An 18,008-nucleotide genomic window follows, 5' to 3' on the forward strand; every position below is an offset into this window, starting at 1 on the left:
CTTCAATAAGCCCAGGAGCAGCTGTCGCCTTATCCCGGATGGCCGGAGATTCCGTTTGCTTTCCCAGTCACCTCGCTAAATCGTTGCCCTGAACTGATCCCCCTCCCCCCGTTCCCCTTACCCTCCCCGCCCCCCACCTTCGCCTCCTCTTCATCGAACGAAAACCAAAAGAAACCAAGTGGCGGGCTGATATTTATATGTCCCGGGAAGAAGCTCACAGAAAAAAAATCATAGCAATCATAATCATCATAATAATGATCCAGACAACGAATGTAAAATGCCCATCTGAAGATCAATTTTTCAAATACCTGTGGTTTCCCACATTTTCCAAGGAAAACAAAAAAGATTTAGGGTGGCTCCCAAATCCAGGGGCTCAACTGAAGACGAACCAGCCCACCTGCTGCATGTGTATTAGTTCTAGCTGAAGAGAAGTCAATAAAAATGGAGAAAGGAGAATTTGCAGGGCTGGTTAAAGTAATAAGATTTGTTTCAGTGCATCTGATCTTTAGACTAACAGACTTCCAAACAGTTGAACAAGTAAATAAAGCACCGCAGGGAATCGCTAGCTGAAATAGGTTACCACAGGGACCGCACAAAGGAATTCGCCCTTGTAAGAGAGGACCGGAGCTACAAGACGGCGGCGTTCCTGGACTGAGCTTTGGGCTACACGGGGACTTCTATGACACCAAGCACAGGGCCGCTAGGTGTCTGCATTCTTAGTGCCGCCGCATGTGAGATTTGACTTTAAGCCCTAAAACGAATCAAACCGTGAACAATCCCGGCGAACTGCTACCACTATTGCCTTCTGCTTCTCTCTAGCTGAGCTTCTGAAAGACTGAAATAGCTTTTATCCTGTAGAGCTTCGCTGGGACTCTAAATTGCCGCAAAGCTCGGCGTTCAGCTTTTTCTGGAAAACTGAAGGTGGCCAGGACAGGCCCCGGCTACTTCAGAAACACTTGCTTCGGTCGTTTTCTGCTCTCTGAACAAATCGAAGTGACCCTCGGCAGCTCCAGAGACAGCGCCGCTGGGATCGGTGGGGATTTCTGCTCAGCCCCTCAGTGTCTTCCGCTGGAAAGGAAATGTCTCTCCTCAGCAACCCCTTCTCACCCTTGGGGAACAAAATCATAAACACACACTGCTCCCTACAACCTCAGCAAACTGCTCCAGGCCCATGGAATTATGAATACGAAAAGGAAAAGAAAGGCGATGGGGAGGGAGGGAAAAAGGCTGGAGCCAGCGTCACTGCTCGTCCTGCCTGTTTGTAGGAAGAGCAGCTCCAGGGCCCAGGGCTGACCCAAGCCCATGGCATCCCGGCTCCCCCAGCCACAAACGGGTGGAGGTGACACGGTCGTCCGTAAGGTACCGTCTAAGCATGGCTTCTTTTCTCCACCCGACATGAATAAGGGGATTAGGACAGCAAGTTTCCGTCAGTTCACTCGATCAGACAAAGGACTCTGAGGTTTTAGTGTCACAGTCTCTGATGAAAGGACAGGAGCCTGTCAGTCACCATCTTTCTAGGTACTTGTGTTAGTGACATAATCTTATTAGAAGAGAAAACCAGGGAAATCCTTTCCATAATGGAAAGTTACATTTAGCCCCTTGGAATCTCTCCTCCTCCTCCCTGTTCATGGGCCTATTTCACTTGGTTGCCACTGGATATTACTAGAGTTTAATTGGCATTTAAGCCCCAACTAGCGATAAAAACAGGTTAGCTTTCTTTTTTAATACCCCTAAACTGTCTTTGTTAGAGATCCTTACAGATACAAGTCTGTTAAGTGTACTGGTAAATTGTTAGAATCATTTTAAAATCAGAAACCCAGACTTGAAATTTTCCAAATGATCATTACAACCCCATAGGGAAACTCAGTATGGATGAGAGAGAGAGAGAGAGAGAGAGAGAGAGAGAGAGAGAGAGAGAGAGTGAGAGAGAGAGAGAGGAAGAAGAAGAAGAAGAAGAAGAAGAAGAAGAAGAAGAAGAAGAAGAAGAAGAAGAAGAAGAAGAAGAAGAAAAGAAGAAAAGAAGAAAAAGAAGAAAAAGGAGGAGGAGGAGGAGGCGGTTGGGAGCTGGTCATTTAACCGTAAAAAAGAGTTAAAGGAGAAATATGGCTCCAACAACAGTGATCAGCCTTCCTGAGTCACAGTGGTGGGGAAAATTTTCCCAAGAAATATTCATCTGCTTTTGGTTCATCTGCTTAACAAAATATCACTGATCAATTTCTGTCTTGTGAAGTAGTAATGAAATTCTGATTACTGAAGTGCAGCAGAGCTAAAGGGAAATCAGGTTAAAATGCCCTTCTCACGGCCTGTGCTTCTGATTCTGCTGAACACCTACTACCATAGTAGTAAGAAAAATAAGCTCTGGGTCTTCATCGTAGGGCTTGCTCCAATTTCACCGTGGAACAGGTTAAATGATGAGAAATCACAAAGTCATTTTTCAGACATCACCAACCAGGAACTAGGAGGTCTGGACCCAAGAGTAGTGCTGGATAAGGATGCAAGGCCAAATGAAAGCTGGTGTTCTCTCTGGAGGAGGGTATGTCTCCAACCAGGCCTCAATATTAAGTATTAAGTTGTTTAATAATAACAAAACTATGTTTTGCATGAAAATTGTTTTAAATTTAAAAATCCATGTGCAGCCTTCAAAATTTGGGGTTTCAGAATAAAGGATGAAAACCCAGAGTCATCAATGACAGTCCTGATGGAGTTTAGAAATTCAGTAAAGAGATGTAGCTAGAAACTCCAAGATCCACCTGAGTTTCTGTTAAAGAGGACAGGGAGCAAGGAAATTAGGGAGAGAGAAAAAAGATAAGGAATCGGAAGAAGGGGAGAGAGAAGGATAAATGTCAAGGAAGATCAGAAGAGGAGAGAGAGAGAGAGAGAGAGAGAGAGAGAGAGAGAGAGAGAGAGAGAGAGAGAGAGAGAGAGAGAACAACTAGGAAGGGAGCTTGCTGCAATTTGGAAGAAGAGGATGTCAACTTATCCTGTTCTCCAGTGGGCCACAGCTCTGGGAAGGGGGTCAGTTGTTATCCAAGCCTAGGCCTGGGGCCCAATAGGGATTATTTTGTGGGGGAGCCAAATCTATGCAAGAAAAATGATGGTCTCACACCTGGAAGATGCAAGCAGCAGGCCCCTCCCAGGGGTCTCAGGAACATCAATCAGGTGCCTTCCTGATCACTGAGCTGAGAATTTCTGGACCCAAGCATTTCCTCTAGATTATAAACTCACTGTGGTCAGGGAATGTGTCTACCAACTCTCCCAAGTGCTTAGTACAGTGTTCTCCAAACAGTATGTGTTCAGAAAATACCATTGATGATGATGGGTCATTCTTGGGCCCAGCTTTACATCAGCCTCAACACTTTAGGGCAAAAAGCCTAGCCCAAAATCTGTGTGAGCATTCCTCTCTCCCTCCCTCTGGCTTCACAGTCCCTTCCCCCCCCTGGGGGCTAGTCCAGTCCCACACACCCATCTGGATCTCCTTTCTAGGGACAAAGTCCAAATAGGGTAGATTGGATCAGGACAACATCAAAATTACACGGTGAAGAGACCCCCTAATCTCCCTGTTTGTTTCCAAGGCTGAGTCCATGAAAATTCATGCACCAAACATGCAAATTGTCTGGGGAATCAATTCTTGAGGAATGTTTCTTTCCCCTGCTTCTGTTCAATTCAGTTGCTTCAGTTTCCCTGTTCCCTCCACTGACCCCTACCCTGCCCCAGACGTCCTGAGCCCACCTCACTGCCGGTTTACACTCAAGGAACCATCCCCAAGAAGGAAGAGGAGGAAATAGGAAGTCGAGCTGGCTGATATGTCCTCCCTCCTCCGTCCCCCATCCCTACTCCCCTGCAGCCACAGGCTGATCCAACACTCTCCATGCCCTTCTGGATGTATAGCATTTACCCCCCCCCCCCCCCACACACACACACCCGGCCAACTCCTTTCCCCAGTCACTATGGCAATAACCAAACCACGTGACAGGCACATAGTCATCGCTGAAATGCACGGAAAGAGGAGGAGGAGGAGGGGGCTGAGGAGGTGGAGGAGGAAGAGGTGGGGGCGGAAAAAGAAGAAAAAAAGGGAAAACAGCGGCAACCAGCAGCATGTCTTGTTGAAGCTGCTGCTCCTCCTCCCCCATCATCACTAGAGCTGCAGCCGGGAATTGCTTGACAAGGCAAAATGGGAAACCATTGCTGCTTCCCGGGCAGACCTGCCGTGGCCAGACCATTTATCACAAAATCAGCAGATCAGAAACTGGCAATTAACTGGGGAATGTCACCGTTTGGCTGCTGACGACATCTCTTTGCCCTAACAGAACCGCACCACTCCGAAACGTGATTCTAAGTGGATTGACTAGAACTGGAAAGCAAATGTCAAATACAACGGCCTGACTATTTCTTCTGGGGCTAAATTTCATTAACTGGACTTTCATTTGGAATAGTTTCCCTCTAAGTGACAATTCACCCACCTGGGCCCGGGACCCCCATCAGCGGGTAGGAGCAGTGGGAAGCAGGCCCCGAAAGTAGAATTTTAAAGGAGGGCACCGAGCCTGGTCTCCAGAAGAGAAATTTAGCTGAAACCAGAGAGAACACTCCACTCCAGAAATGTGTCCCATTTATCGAACTGAGCCCTGGGAACAATGAGAGTCAAGTGGATACCCATGGACATTATCTTTCCCAGTCAGGATGCCATGTTTGGTATGAAAGTTGACAGAAGGAGGGCAACTAGAAACACAACCGAGAAGGACAAAGGTCGGGCTAACGCTGAAATTTATTTGGACTGGACAGATGAAGCAAAGCTATAGAACTGTGAGGAAGTGCTGTCAACTGGGTCTGAGTGCTAAGAAAGTCCCCTATTCAGGGCCCAGTTGGGCTTCGGAAATAGTGAATCCAAGCAGCTGTGGTAGTTAAAGCAAACACACAACCCTTCACTGCCCATCAATTACACCTTCCCAGAAAAATTACACCAACTTGGAAAGATTTTTCTGAAAGAAGATGGATTCTTCTGGAGACTTGAGGTCAAGACTGGGCTGTTTAAAATGTATTATTAACAAATAAACATTTACTGCAAAAACCCCTTGAGGCCACTAGGTAGGGAAATCCTGTTGGCTCCGGCCTCAAATGACATAGTACTTTTAGGATATGAATGGGGATCACCGAATGGCCGACGAAATGGCAAATGTCTCCCACTTAATTTACCCTGGCTTCCTGAATAAACTTTTTCAAACATTTCTTTCCTTCCTGAAATAGCAATAAAATGTGTGAGTGCGTGATTTTGGTTTTCTTCCCATTGCCGTTCGTTCAGGATCTGACGCTGGTAAGGGTGGAAGAGGTTTTTCGGATGGGGGCAGAGAAGAGTTTGTCTCCGAGCCCTTTTTCATTGAAGGAACCCCTGTAGGGGTGGGGGCTCTGAGTTGTCCAAGAATGAGGGGTATTCCTGACCCAAAGGTCATCTGGAGCCGGCTCTTCTGGAGCTGCGACAGTCCCCTCTCTCTCCAAGAGCTGACGGGTAACCGTGGCAGCTGCCAGCCAGCTCAGTGACAGCTCCGGATCTCATTTCCAAACATGTAATCCATGCCCACAGATGAGTCAAAGCTGACTTTTTAAGTGCATTTTAAAAAGCTCTCACTCCGAAGCTCTTGCCAGCCTCATCCGCACCCCCTACCCTGAACAGCAGGTTCCAGGAGGGGCTGCAGCTGGCTCACAGCCGGGCACACCGATCCTGCTACTGACCAGACTGAAGGCCTGGGGCCTGGGATCACATGGCCTGGGGGTTGCAAGGCACTGAGAAGGAGGAGGAGGAGGAGGAGGAGGAGGAGGAGGAGGGAATATGTTATACTGGACTCTGGTATGAAGCCTCATCCAGTTTGGACTCCCATTGTCTCTCCTGGCCAGAGAATTTGGAATGCCACAAGTTCATCTGGGAGCCCCAGGGATCACAGGCACCACTAGCCCTCCTGGTCGGAGCACCCGCCGTAGTGCTGCCTGCTTCTCATTCCTCCATCTTTGGAGTTTCCACAGAATGTTATGGATGAGGTACTTTTATACAGAGATATGGCTGCTTGTTGGACCAGGGCACAGATTGCCCTTTGCTGCGAGGTTGGTTACCTGGGCTATCTGCACTGCTTGGTGCTGCTTTTTGTCTCTGGGGATCACCATTTCCCTGGAACCCCTGCTCAAGGAGAACAACCCTTTCATGAAAGTTGCCCACTTGACCATCCATCAACATCCCATTATTCTTGGACAGGGGAGAAATCCCCCATCCACCATGGTCACCTACCCTTCCATGAGGCCCTTCTCCATCCAAACTGCTACCCTGCTCCTTCAAGCTCTCATCCTATCCCGTCTGGACTACTGCATCAGCCTTCTCTCTGATCTCCCATCCTCGTGTCCCTCCCCACTTCAATCCATACTTCATGCTGCTGCCCGGATTGTCTTTGTCCAGAAATGCTCTGGGCATGTTACTCCCCTCCTCAAAAATCTCCAGTGGCTACCAATCAATCTGCACAGCAGGCAGAAACTCCTCACCCTCGGCGTCAAGGCTCTCCATCACCTTGCCCCCTCCTAGCTCACCTCCCTTCTCTCCTTCTACAGCCCAGCCCACACCCTCCGCTCCTCTGCCACTAATCTCCTCACCGTGCCTCGTTCTCGCCTGTCCCGTCCCATCGACCCCTGGACCACATCATCCCCCTGGCCTGGAATGCCCTCCCTCTGCCCATCCGCCAAGCTAACTCTCTTCCGCCCTTCAAGGCCCTACTGAGAGCTCACCTCCTCCAGGAGGCCTTCCCAGACTGAGCCCTCTCCTTCCTCTCCCCCTCATCCCCCTCTCCATCCCCCCATCTTACCACCTTCCCTTCCCCACAGCACCTGTATATATGTATATATGTTTGTACATATTTATTACTCTATTTATTTATTTATTTATTTTACTTGTACATATCTATTCTATTTATTTTATTTTGTTAATATGTTTGGTTTTGTTCTCTGTCTCTCCCTTCTAGACTGTGAGCCCACTGTTGGGTAGGGACTGTCTCTATATGTTTCCAACTTGTACTTCCCAAGCGCTTAGTACAGTGCTCTGCACACAGTAAGCGCTCAATAAACACGATTGATTGATTGATTGATTGGTTGATTGATGAGTCCATGTCCCGGAGTGGAAGGACAGCTATCCTTTCCCCGCTGCAGGGCCTTGGGGCCCAGGGCCTGCGTCGGGCTCAACCAGGGACTCAGCAGACCCGAGGATCCCATGATTCACCCAAAAATGGCAGCCAAAGGGAGGGGCTGTGAAATAATTCCACAGTGAAGTTTAGACACCATATATCTCCTTGTAACGTGGGTTGGACAGGCAGGGCAGAGAGAGCTACAGTCTCCTAGCGCAGATTTCAGTGGCAACAACTGATGACTTTTTCCATTGCAGTTTGGAAAAATCAGATGGATGAGACAAAAGTGAAGACTCTCTGCTTCACATGTAATTCTCTAGGGTCCTGGAGAATGGGGATAAGTGCAAAATAATGCCTGGTGTGAAGAACATTGAACGGGCAGTAATATCTCTGTTCTTGAGTTGGTCCCTGGGGATTTGATCTAGACGTAATCTCTGGGTCTCCAGAAAACACTTATTGTCAGCATTGCCCAGAAAAACTAACTTTAAATCGACGCCAGTGCTAATATGGGGATTCTTCCATCAGAACATTTGAGTCACAGTGCTCTGACCCCTGACCCATTCCAAAGGCAGCTACTCGCCGTTGAGGGTTTGTTCACCAGCCCCTTGGCAATTGCATCTGGTTTCAGCCCGAGAACGACCTGATTGAATTTCCAAATCTACACAAAACAAAATACGAAAATGACGAAGATGGGGTCTCCCAAACTCAAAGAGAGCAAAGCAGCAGCCCAGGAGTCAGAGATGTGTGGAGAGAAACATCACCTCCAGTGAGACCAGCAGGAGGGGCAGGGCTGTAAATGCCAGCCCCAGGTTTGCAAGCAGCCATGGCTTGGTGGAGGAGGAAACGTTCCTAAAGTCGGGCAAAGAGGGAAAGGCATGAGGGTCATGCATCCTCCCCATGGATGGGGGGGAGGGGGAGGGAGGGAGTTGTGCCCGGCAGTGACTGCTTTCTACCCGAAAACCCGCCTCTCTTAACGACTGAAATGTGCCCAGCTGAGAACAGAGCAAAATAGAGCAGAACCCCGTCTCCACTCCTGTGGATCCGTAGGGGCAGGGAAGGGCGCACACCACAGAGTTTTTAATTAGCATCTAAGGTGCTTTATCCTGACAAAAGAGACTGCAGCGCTTGAGCCCGCAGGCCCACCACCCCGGGGAGAGGCTTGGAGGAAGGCGGGCGGGCGGGGGGCGAGGGGGAGAGCGGAGAGGAGGGAGGGGTGGGAGGGGGAGGTTTCCATATACTAATCACTTTCATGGAAAGGAATGTGCCACTAACTGAGGAGAACGCGCGACTGAAAATCACCTCAATAATCCGAGTCACTGCTGGCAGCCCCTGAGGCTGGGCAGTGCTGGCCGGCTGGGAAAATTTCATCTCAGAACTAGAGTAACATTTAAAAAGCAAAGGAAATCCTCGTCCTCGTTCTCTTCCACTTTCTCCTCCTCCTCCCTCTCTCTCTCCTCCTCTTCCTCCTCTTCCTCCTTTACCTCCTCTTCTTCCTTCTCCTCCTCCCTCTCGCTCTCCTCCTCTTCCTCTTCGCCTCCTCTTCCTCCTCCTCTTCCCCCTCTTTCTTCTCCTTCTCTTCCTCCTCGCCTCCTCTCCTTCCTCCTCCCTCTCTCTTCCTCCTGCTTTGCTTTCTCCTCCTCCTCTTCCACCTCTTCTTCTTCCTCCTCCACCTCCTCTTCTTCCTCGCCTCCTCCTCTACCTCCTCTTCTTCCTTGCCACCTCATCCTCCTTTTCTTTCTCCTCCTTCCCTTCCTCCACTTTCTTCTCCTTGTCCTCCCCTTCTCCCTCCCCCGGTGAAAGGGGGAAGGGGTGGTCGCACCTCCCCGGGGCCAATGTCCCCCGGGGGATTGAGCTCCTCGTCGGCGGCAGCGAGGGTTAACCCTCTCCTGCCCCGGCCGTTGTTCCGACTCCCGTCTGGGGTCGGTCTATGAGCCTTAGAGGGTGTTTTTCTCTAACTGCTGGAGGGGGCTGGACACAAAGGGGGCCCTAAATTCAAACCCCGATCTCCTCGTTTTTTCTCGACCGAATCTGTCACAGTCACCGGCCCCGCAGCCCCCCAACCCCACCCGCCCGAAAGGTCCGCCGACTGGGCGCGTGTTTCCTGGGAAGAAAACCGCGTTTTTCCCCGCAGCCCGATTCCCCCCGCGCTAGGAAACCCCAGCAGAGCGGCAGGGGGCATTCAGCGGCGACCTGCTTCTTCCCGCTTGACCCCAAGGGTATCGGCTTCCCCTGGCCCCGGATTTTCTCCGGAAGAGCCGAGTATCCGAGTGTGGAGGAGCCGGGCCTTTCCTCCGGGGAGGCCCTGCTGCAGGGGGCTGCCTGCTTTGGGCTGCCTGCTTTGGTCGAAGGTGGCGGAGGGGAAGAGTCCTGGGTTCCTTATCTGAAACAACCCCGTATCCCCAGCCTGTCTACTTTACGCTTTTCCCGAGATCAACCGGCAAACGCTATGTGTCTCCCCTTCCGGCCTCTAACCGAGGGGAATTCGCTATCAGCCCCGAGCCACCTTGTTTCGGCAATTCCGAAAAAGAGCATCAGGGAAGCCGATTCTTCCCGAGGTTCGGTAATCTTCTCGAGGAGCTTTGTTTCCCACCAAAAGCACTTTCACCGGCCGACGCTCTCTCCCCGAATACACGAAAAATTTGGGCAGGGAAGCAATGTGGGGATTGATTGGTTTTTACCATCGAGGCGGGAACTAAGCCCAGTGACGGCCGGGCCGGTGCCGTGGACACAATCTCCCCTTCCCCGTCCTCCCCACGCGGCGTTAACACGAGAGAGCGAAGCGAGGAAGAGGAGGAGGAGGTGGCAGAGGGGGAGGGCACCACAGTGAACGGCATAAATAATACAGCAATGGCAGCGGCTCACTCAGCCCCAGCCTAGCGGAAAACAATGCTGGAGAAAACAGCCGGTTTCTAAAACACAGCACTATTCCCCCCCCCCCCCCTTTTTTTTGAAGTCGAAAATATTGTTGAATTCTCTAAGATCTATTCAGGTTCGTTTCTTTCCTTTGCCCTGCTTTAGAAAAGATTCATGATTCTAATCACAATATTTGTATATATTGGGAGATATAAATAAATATCTATAGGTAGATATATAGGGATTCGAATCATATATATGTATACATACATATGTATGTATGCGCAAACGAAAATTGGAGCTTCGAAATTTATTTATATTAAATATTTTTATTTTTATTTTATTTTTAAATAAATATTTTATTTTTCTAAAAATATCACCGGAAAATGCGAGGTAAAAAAATGACCCCATCCATAAATTCATTTCTTTTTCCCCGGCTACCTCAGGGGGAAATTTCGTCCGAGGCACGTGAAAGTGGCACAATTACCCCGCGACGATGCCAGCCCCTGGGATGGCCATCCACCACTTCAGCTCGCCGGCCAGGGGCTCCAGCTGACGGCCGGGCAGATTCGAGGAGTGGGTGACGGGGACGGGGGCGTTATAGGAGAAAAGCCCCGCGTGCAACCAGCCCGAGGTGCCCATTCCTCTCAGAAGGTACAACTTCTTCTCATCACTTTACTAGCTCTAGGCCCGTTTCTTAGGTTTGTTCCCGGTCCAACCGTTTCGCTCCTGCACATAGCAACCGGACCTATCTGCGGGACCACACGCTCCCGATGACCTGACCTGTGAACACAGCCCGGCAGCCCACCGAGTCATACTGCATTATTTTCGGTATTTTTCTTAAACAAAAAACAAATTTCAACTAAAAAAGTAAAACACTGACGTCCCCGGCGAGACCTAGGCGCTGGCACAACTATTCCCACGCGAAGAATCTCAACCCGCTGAGTTATGAGGCTTGAAACTGCCGAGATTTTGGGGTCCCCAGATGCAGGGTCCACGGGCCCCACGGAGAGGGGGCTTGGCTACTGGGCCGGACCGAGGCCCCACCGCTCCCTCTTCGGGATCGAGAGGGAGGAGAGGAGGAAGCGGGGCAAAATCCCCGACGGACGCTAACCCGCCCCGGCCCCTACATAGACCCCAAGGGCGAGCGGGCCCCGCAGGGCAATTTCTCTCTTGTCCGGAGGAAATCTGCGACGCTCCGGACAGGGGCCGGTCCGGCCCAGTGTCCTGCCCCGTGGCTGTCCCCACCCCTCTCCCCCCCACACATATACAAACATACACGTGTGTGTGTTTGTGTGTGTGTGTGTGTGTGTGTTTGTATACACACCAGGAGACTGGCCCCGCTCCACCGGTGGGGCCCAGGCTCGGTTGTCGAACGGCAGCGTGCCCCTGCCTAGACCGAACGCGACTGCAAATGTCGGGAAACGTTCACCCTCCCTCGGCGCCGGAGACATCGAGCTCGGGGAGGCTGAGAAAAGGCCCGGGAAAAAAGGGTCAAGGGATTCGGCTGCGGCCAGCGGGTGTGACGGGGCCGGGAGAGACGGGCCGGACAGAGAGGGAGATAGCCCGGACCTTGGCCCGCTTTAGCGCTTCTGAAAGGGGAAGACGAACGGTACGAAAGGCGGGTCCAATCTTCCCCCCTTCCCCAGTCCTGGAAGGGCCAAGAGGGCTCGGGAAGTCGCCCCATAACCAGGCCCGAGCCTCCTCCGGGGCCCAGAATCTACAGGCGGGACAGTTATCTCCCGGGACAGGGTCAGGGACCGTTTTACACCTTGATGATCCTTCCCCCCACGCACGCAGAGGACCCTGCACTGAAAACAGTGCTTGGCACATAGTAAGCGCTTAACAAATACCATTATTCTTATCCTCGACAGAACCCCGCCGGATTGCCAGGCTGGACACGCACCGGTAGACCGGGCACACGCTGCCTGCCCCGGACGGGATCTGCCCACCCCGAGGTTCCCTGCAAATAGCGGATGCCTCCGGTGGGGACGACAAAGTTGATTGTGCACACACCGGCGCGGAGGACACAAAGAACCCGTTCCGCGCCTCGGCTCCCCGGCGGCAAGGGCGGAGAACCCTAGTCGGGAAATGGGGAGGGGGCCAAGCCTGGGCGATGCCTGCACCTCGTCGGATCTGGGCTCACGCCCCTCCTCTACTGACCGCATGGCCTCTGCCGAGGCCTTAACTCTCGGCTCGATTAATTTGGAGGCGGAAGGGGCACTCTCCGTTCCTCCACGGAAAACCGACCCAGGCAGGTCCGGACGCTGCTCTGCGGCCCGTCCTTCCCCTTGGGCCACGGCAGCCTTCGCCTCCAGTGTCCGTCGCCAGGCCCATGTCGGGTTTGGGCTCCCTTCGCCTCCCCCGCTTCGTCAAATAATAGAAGCAGAGTGAGTCGTCAGGGGTGGACCAGAGCCGGGGGGGGGGGGGGGGGGGGCAGGGTGGACCCCGAACTTGGTTTCAGGACCGAGGGCCGGGGGCCAGGGCTTTGCTCCTGGTTCATTGTCCACGACCTACACTCCCGCCCCCCGGGGATCAGTTTCTCCTGGACCCACTGGGAGCCGACAGACCAGGGACTGATCTCCGAAAGCTTGCTCTGGGCAAAGAAACAAACTCTTCCTGCCCCTGCCCGCCGGGATCCGTGGTCGGCCTTACCCTAACTCGGGCTGAGCTGTGTCTTCCCTTCCCGCCAGATCGGGGCTTGGGATTTATTTCCTTTGGATTCCAAGCTCCCTGGGGCCGGGCCGTGCTCGGCTCCCCGCACTCGGCTCCGCAAGGGTCCCTGCCCCTGCCCTTCCCTCCCGGGCTCGGGCCTGCTCGAAAGGGAGGGAACACTCAAATCCGGACCCGAGAACGTCTGGGGTGGGATTGGAGGGGCCTTGGCTACGGCCGGGCCCTGGGCTCACTCATAGCGGACCTGGGCATAGGGCCCCTTCCTCCAGGATCCAGGAACCGAGAAGAATCAGAACCTTCCCCGCCCCGCGCAAGCTTCGCACTTCCCACCCCAGGGGGAAGTCAAACCCGAACAGGCCGGGTCCATCCTAACCCGATCACCCGACTCTGGCTGGCTGACCCAGCTCACGAGGAAATATGCACCTCCTAGGCGCTTACACTATGGGGGAGTGCACTGTATGCTTGTCCCTATGTAGGCACTTTTTTGGGGTCACTGGATATGTTTCTGCACTACAGACACGGATGTACTATGCTTGCACTGTGTATTACGTGTGTATATCCGTGTGCGTGCATATGTATTATGTGCACATGTTGGCGCACTCTGTGTATGTATCCATGTTGTGTGTGCATTGTGAGTACCGTGAATATGTATGCCTCTACATGTGTGTGGTGTGTGTGTGTGTGTGTGTGTGTGTGCGCGCGCGCGCATCGAGGGAGAGCCTGGGGCGACCCTTGAGTCTTAGAGACTGATGAAACCTGCCCAAGGGACGTAGCTTGGGGCCCAGGACTCTCCTCTCCAGCCCTCCGGGGAGCGGACCCGAGGGGGCGAATTGTTGAAGAACAGAATATGCCCGCCTGCGGCAGACCCCAGGGGGACAGGCCAACTTCCCTCCTCCCCCACGAGGGTTCCCGCCCCAGGTGGGCTGGGTGCCAGCCCCTTCCTTGATTTCTCCAAACCCTGCGTGCCGAGTCTCAGAGAGAAAACGAAACGGAAATCCCAGCCCGGATTCTGCAGCTTCCAGGCCCGTACTGCCCGCTCGCTCCCTCGACCCCCGCCCCGGTTTCTCCTCCCCAACCCCGCCTCTTGGCTCCCGGCGGAAAAAAGCAGCAGGCCTCGTCCCGGTGGAGCCTGCCGCGGGTACGGGAGCGCAGCGGGGCGCGGCCGCCGCCGCCGCCGCCGCCGCCGGACAAAGGGCCCGCCGGGCCTCTGCCTTTGTATCCGGCCCCAGACCACGGCCAGGCCCGGGGGGAGGGGGCCCTGGGCTGGGAGGGGAGAGGTAGCCGGCCTCCCACTCACCCCTGGCTGCTCAAACCCAAACCAGACGAGACTTTGAGTCTCCGGCCTCGACCAGCTCCCGGAGAGAGGCGGCCAGAGGGCAAAGGGCAGAGGCGGCCGGGTCCCGGGCTCCAATCTCGCCGCTCCCCCGGCGGCCGGACACTCGGGCTCCAGGCTCCCCCGGCTGCCCAGCGGGGGCAGGTGGGCTGGGTCGGCATCGACCCGGCGACGACAACTCCTACTCCTTCTGTCTTGAGGTTCGAGGCTTGCCTCCATCCCCGATCTGGGTCCCCTCGATCAGGCCTGGGCCTAGCCCCGAAAGCTCGTCAGGGGAGCGCGCCCAGGACACCCCTGACCTAGTCTCTAGACCCCAGGGGGGGGACCCTGTGCCCCGGAGAACACGCGAGCACCAAGGCCCCAACGCCTCCCACGCTGTCCACGGGAGTGGACTCGTGGTGGAGGAGGAGTTGAAGGTCGCTTGGGAAAGAACTAGGCAGGGGGCCGTGAGTGAGTGCGTGTGTGTGTGTGCGTGTTTGTGTGTGATTCCTGGGTGAGTGTCTATCGTGAAGCCTATGGGTTTGTGTGTTCTGCGTCTTGACTGTATGTGTGGCCTTCCTGCCTGCCCTGTGTGTGTGTTTGTGTGTGATTCCTGGGTGAGTGTCTATCGTGAAGCCTATGGGTTTGTGTGTTCTGCGTCTTGACTGTATGTGTTGCCTTCCTGCATGCCGTGTGTGTGTGTGTGTGTGTGTGTGTGTGCCTTGCATTTCTCTTAGCCTTTTCTCTCTGCGTTTATCCTGTGGACCTTTATGTCGGCCCTGTGCTTGTCTGTAAGGGAGTCCGTGTCCATCGGTCTTTGGATTTTCTATATCCGGAAATTTGCCTTGAATGTGGCTATGTGCGTTTCGCCATGTTTGTGTGTCTGTGTCCTGTCTGTATTTTACGTGTATCGCTGGGATTCGGGTCTGTGTGTCTTGGGCATATGTGCGTGTGATATTGTGTGTGTGGGTGTGTATGTGTTTCTGAGTTTGTCTCCGGGCGCACATTGCTCGTCCCGGCTCTGGCGTCCTTGGCTTCTTTAGGTGCTGGGCCCCGGGAAGGGCGCCGTGGCGGGACGATGGGAAAGAGGAGCGCGGGGAAAGGAAGAAGAGGAAGAGGAGGAGGAGGAGGAGGAGGAAGAGGAGGAGAGGCGCTTACTGTTGGTAGTCCTGCTTGCAGTAGAGTTTCCGATCCCGGAAGTAGCAGCTGGTGGTGAGGGCTTGCTGACACGCCGCGCACTGCAAACACTCCTCGTGCCAGGACGCCTCGTTCACCCGCAGCAGGAAGCGATCCGAGATGGGCCGCTGGCAGCCCTCGCACACGGCCGGGGGCGGACAGTCCGCGCCTGGGGACGGCGACAAGGGCAGCCGCTCAGCACGGGCCCGGCCGGAGAGGCAGGGCCCGGGCCCACCCACCTGGGGAGGAGGGCTGGGCCGGAGACGGGGCCCCCTCGGGTCACCCCTCTCCCCCGCACCCGACCCTTCCACGCACTGCGGCGGGCACGGGGAGGTTGGCGGAGACGCGAAAACCCGAACCGGACGAAGGGAGGTCCGAGCGCCCTGCGACGGACCGACGGACCGACGGACGGAGGGAAGGAGGGACGGAGGGACGGAGGTGCGAGGCGGTCCCGTGGGGGTCCGTTGGGCTGTCGGAGAAGCGGCGGGAAAGGCCCCGGGAGACACGCCGCGGCCCCGCTTCGACAGAGCCGAAGGACCGGCGCCGCGCCAGGGGCACGAACGAAAAGGGACGAGGACGAGTTCCAAGACAGCGCGGCGGGGCCGGGGCCCGGGGTTCGAGGGCCTGAGGTTCGAGGGGCCGGGGTCTGGGTCCCTCCTTACCTCCCGCCCCCCACTCACCCAGCAGCACCCCTAGGGCGGCCCCCAGCCCCCCACTCACCCAGCAGCGGCCCCCCACTCACCCAGAAGCACCCCCAGGATGGGTCCCCCGCCCCCCACTCAGGTAGCAGCATCCCTAGGGCGGCCCCCAACCCCCCACTGACCCAGCAGCACCCCCAGGGCGGCCCCGCGCCCCCCACTCACGTAGCAGCATCCCCAGGGAGGTCTCCCACCCCCCACTGACCCAGCAGCACCCCCAGGACGGGTCCCTCGCCCCCCACTCACCCAGCAGCACCCCCAGGGAGACTCCCGCCCCCCACTCAACCAGCAGCACTCCCAGGGCGGCCCTCCCATCCCTCACTCACCCAAGCAGCAACCCCAGGGCGGGCCTCCCGCCCCCCACTCACCCAGCAGCGGCCCACCGCCCCCCACTCACCCAGCAGCACCCCCAGGACGGGCCCCCCGCCCCCCACCCACCCAGCAGCACCCCCAGGACGGGCCCCCCGCCCCCTACTCACATAGCAGAACCCCCAGGGCGGCCCCCCGCCCCCCCCACTCACCCAACAGCACTCCCAGGACGGGCCCCCCGCCCCCCACTCACCCAGCAGCACCCCCAGGGCGGCGGGCCCCGGGCGCAGGGCGTGCTCTTCCATCTTGATCCCGTCCAGCATCTTGGCGCAGTCGGCCGGCCCCCGGGAGAAGCACCGCTCCAGCGCCTCGGGACCTGTTGCTATATCCATGGGGCGGGGGCGGGGGCGCGGGGCCCGCTGCGGGGCCGGAGGGGCGGGGGCACGGGGGAGCGCGGCCGGACAGCGGGACCCCGCCTCGATCCCCGAACCGCCGACGAGACGCGGACCCCGCGGGGCTCCGGCCGGACGCCGCCTCGCCCGCTCCGACTGGATGAGGAGGAGGAGGAGGAGGAGGAGGAGGAGGAAGAGGAGGAGGAGGAGGAGGAGGAGGAGGATGGACTGTCGGGGAGCGGGGGAGGGGGCAGGGGGCGGGGAGGGGAATGTCTCGCGTCCCGGGACCGCGGGGAGGGGGCGGCGGGGGCGGTTGCGTCCTGGGGCTTCGGGCGGTGATTCCGGGTCGCGACGGGACAGTGGGTAAGGGGCACGCACACAGACACAGACACAGACACAGACACACACACACACACACACACACACACACTCTCCCGGCTCCTCTGTCACCTGCCTGTCAGCAAAGACGCCCGGGCTGCTGCGGCGGCAGGGAGAGGGGAGGGGGATGGGGAAGGGGAAGGGGAGGGGGAGGAAGGGGAAGGGAGAGGGGAGGAGGGAGAAGAGGAGCAGGAGGAGGGGGGAGAAGAGGATGAAGAAGAGGAGGAGGATGAGGAGGAGGGCGGAGAGGAGGCGGCGGCGGGTGAGGGGGCCCCCTGGGTGCTGGAAAGGAAGGGGAGGCGGTGGGGGGAGAGATGGCGGGGAGGGGGCCGGGCCGCAGCCGGTCCCGGGTGGGCGAGCGTGCAGCGCAGGGCGCCAGCTCCCGGGCGCGCTCTCCCCTTTACTGTGCCATGGTGCGTCCGGGGAGCCTCTCCGTTTAGAGGCTGGGGCTGGCGGCGGAGGGATAATCCCGGCCCCGCGGCCGCCTCACCCCTCCTCAAACTTCCTGACATTTGAACTCCATTGGTGCTTCTCGTATCCCTGCGCCGGGGTGAGCCGTCTCCTCCACGTCAAATAGTGCAGTAGCCGGCTTCCCCCCCCCCGCCCCACTCCCCACCCCCAGCGGAGTCCCCCGACCCCCCAAGCGCGGCCGGCACCGCCCCAGGCCCCCCGGGCGGGGAGGGTGGGGCGGGGGGACCCCAGCCCCAGAGGGGGAGAACTCAAAGGAAAAGGGGGAGCAACCCCCACCTCTAGCCCCAAAGTTGCATCGGCTTTATTTTGTTTTGTTTTTTAGGAACGATTTCCCTGTTCCCGTTCAGCCCTGACCCCGCCCCCGCCCGGAAAGCGGGTTTAAAGGGTCCAAATTCTCAGGGATAAGGTAACCCCGCGCAGCCAGTAAGTACCACGGGCCGGGCCGAGTCAAACCGAACCGAGCCCGGCCGGGCCAGGAGAGAGCCAACCGAGAGCCAGCCAGGACCGTCAGCCGGGACCCCGGGAAGGGCAGGTAGGTCGCGCCGGGGGCCAGCGCTGCTCCCCGGGGCCCCGGGACCGCTCAGCCTCTGGGCCG

General features: G+C 56.4%; 1 protein-coding gene across 1 annotated transcript in view; it reads right to left on the reverse strand.

Annotated features, from left to right (window-relative positions):
• LMX1B (LIM homeobox transcription factor 1 beta) overlaps positions 1 to 16,564 on the reverse strand; it is a 119,575-nt gene extending 103,011 nt beyond the window's left edge. Inside the window, exons 1-2 of the mRNA XM_038745707.1 lie at positions 16,426 to 16,564; positions 15,148 to 15,334 (exon numbers count right to left, since the gene is read on the reverse strand). Coding sequence (XP_038601635.1) covers positions 15,148 to 15,334; positions 16,426 to 16,564 — 326 coding nt within the window. The remainder of the gene's footprint in view (positions 1 to 15,147; positions 15,335 to 16,425) is intronic.
• Between the last annotated feature and the right edge of the window lie 1,444 nt (positions 16,565 to 18,008).

Source organism: Tachyglossus aculeatus, chromosome 4, assembly GCF_015852505.1.
Source record: "Tachyglossus aculeatus isolate mTacAcu1 chromosome 4, mTacAcu1.pri, whole genome shotgun sequence".
Lineage (NCBI taxonomy): Eukaryota > Metazoa > Chordata > Mammalia > Monotremata > Tachyglossidae > Tachyglossus > Tachyglossus aculeatus.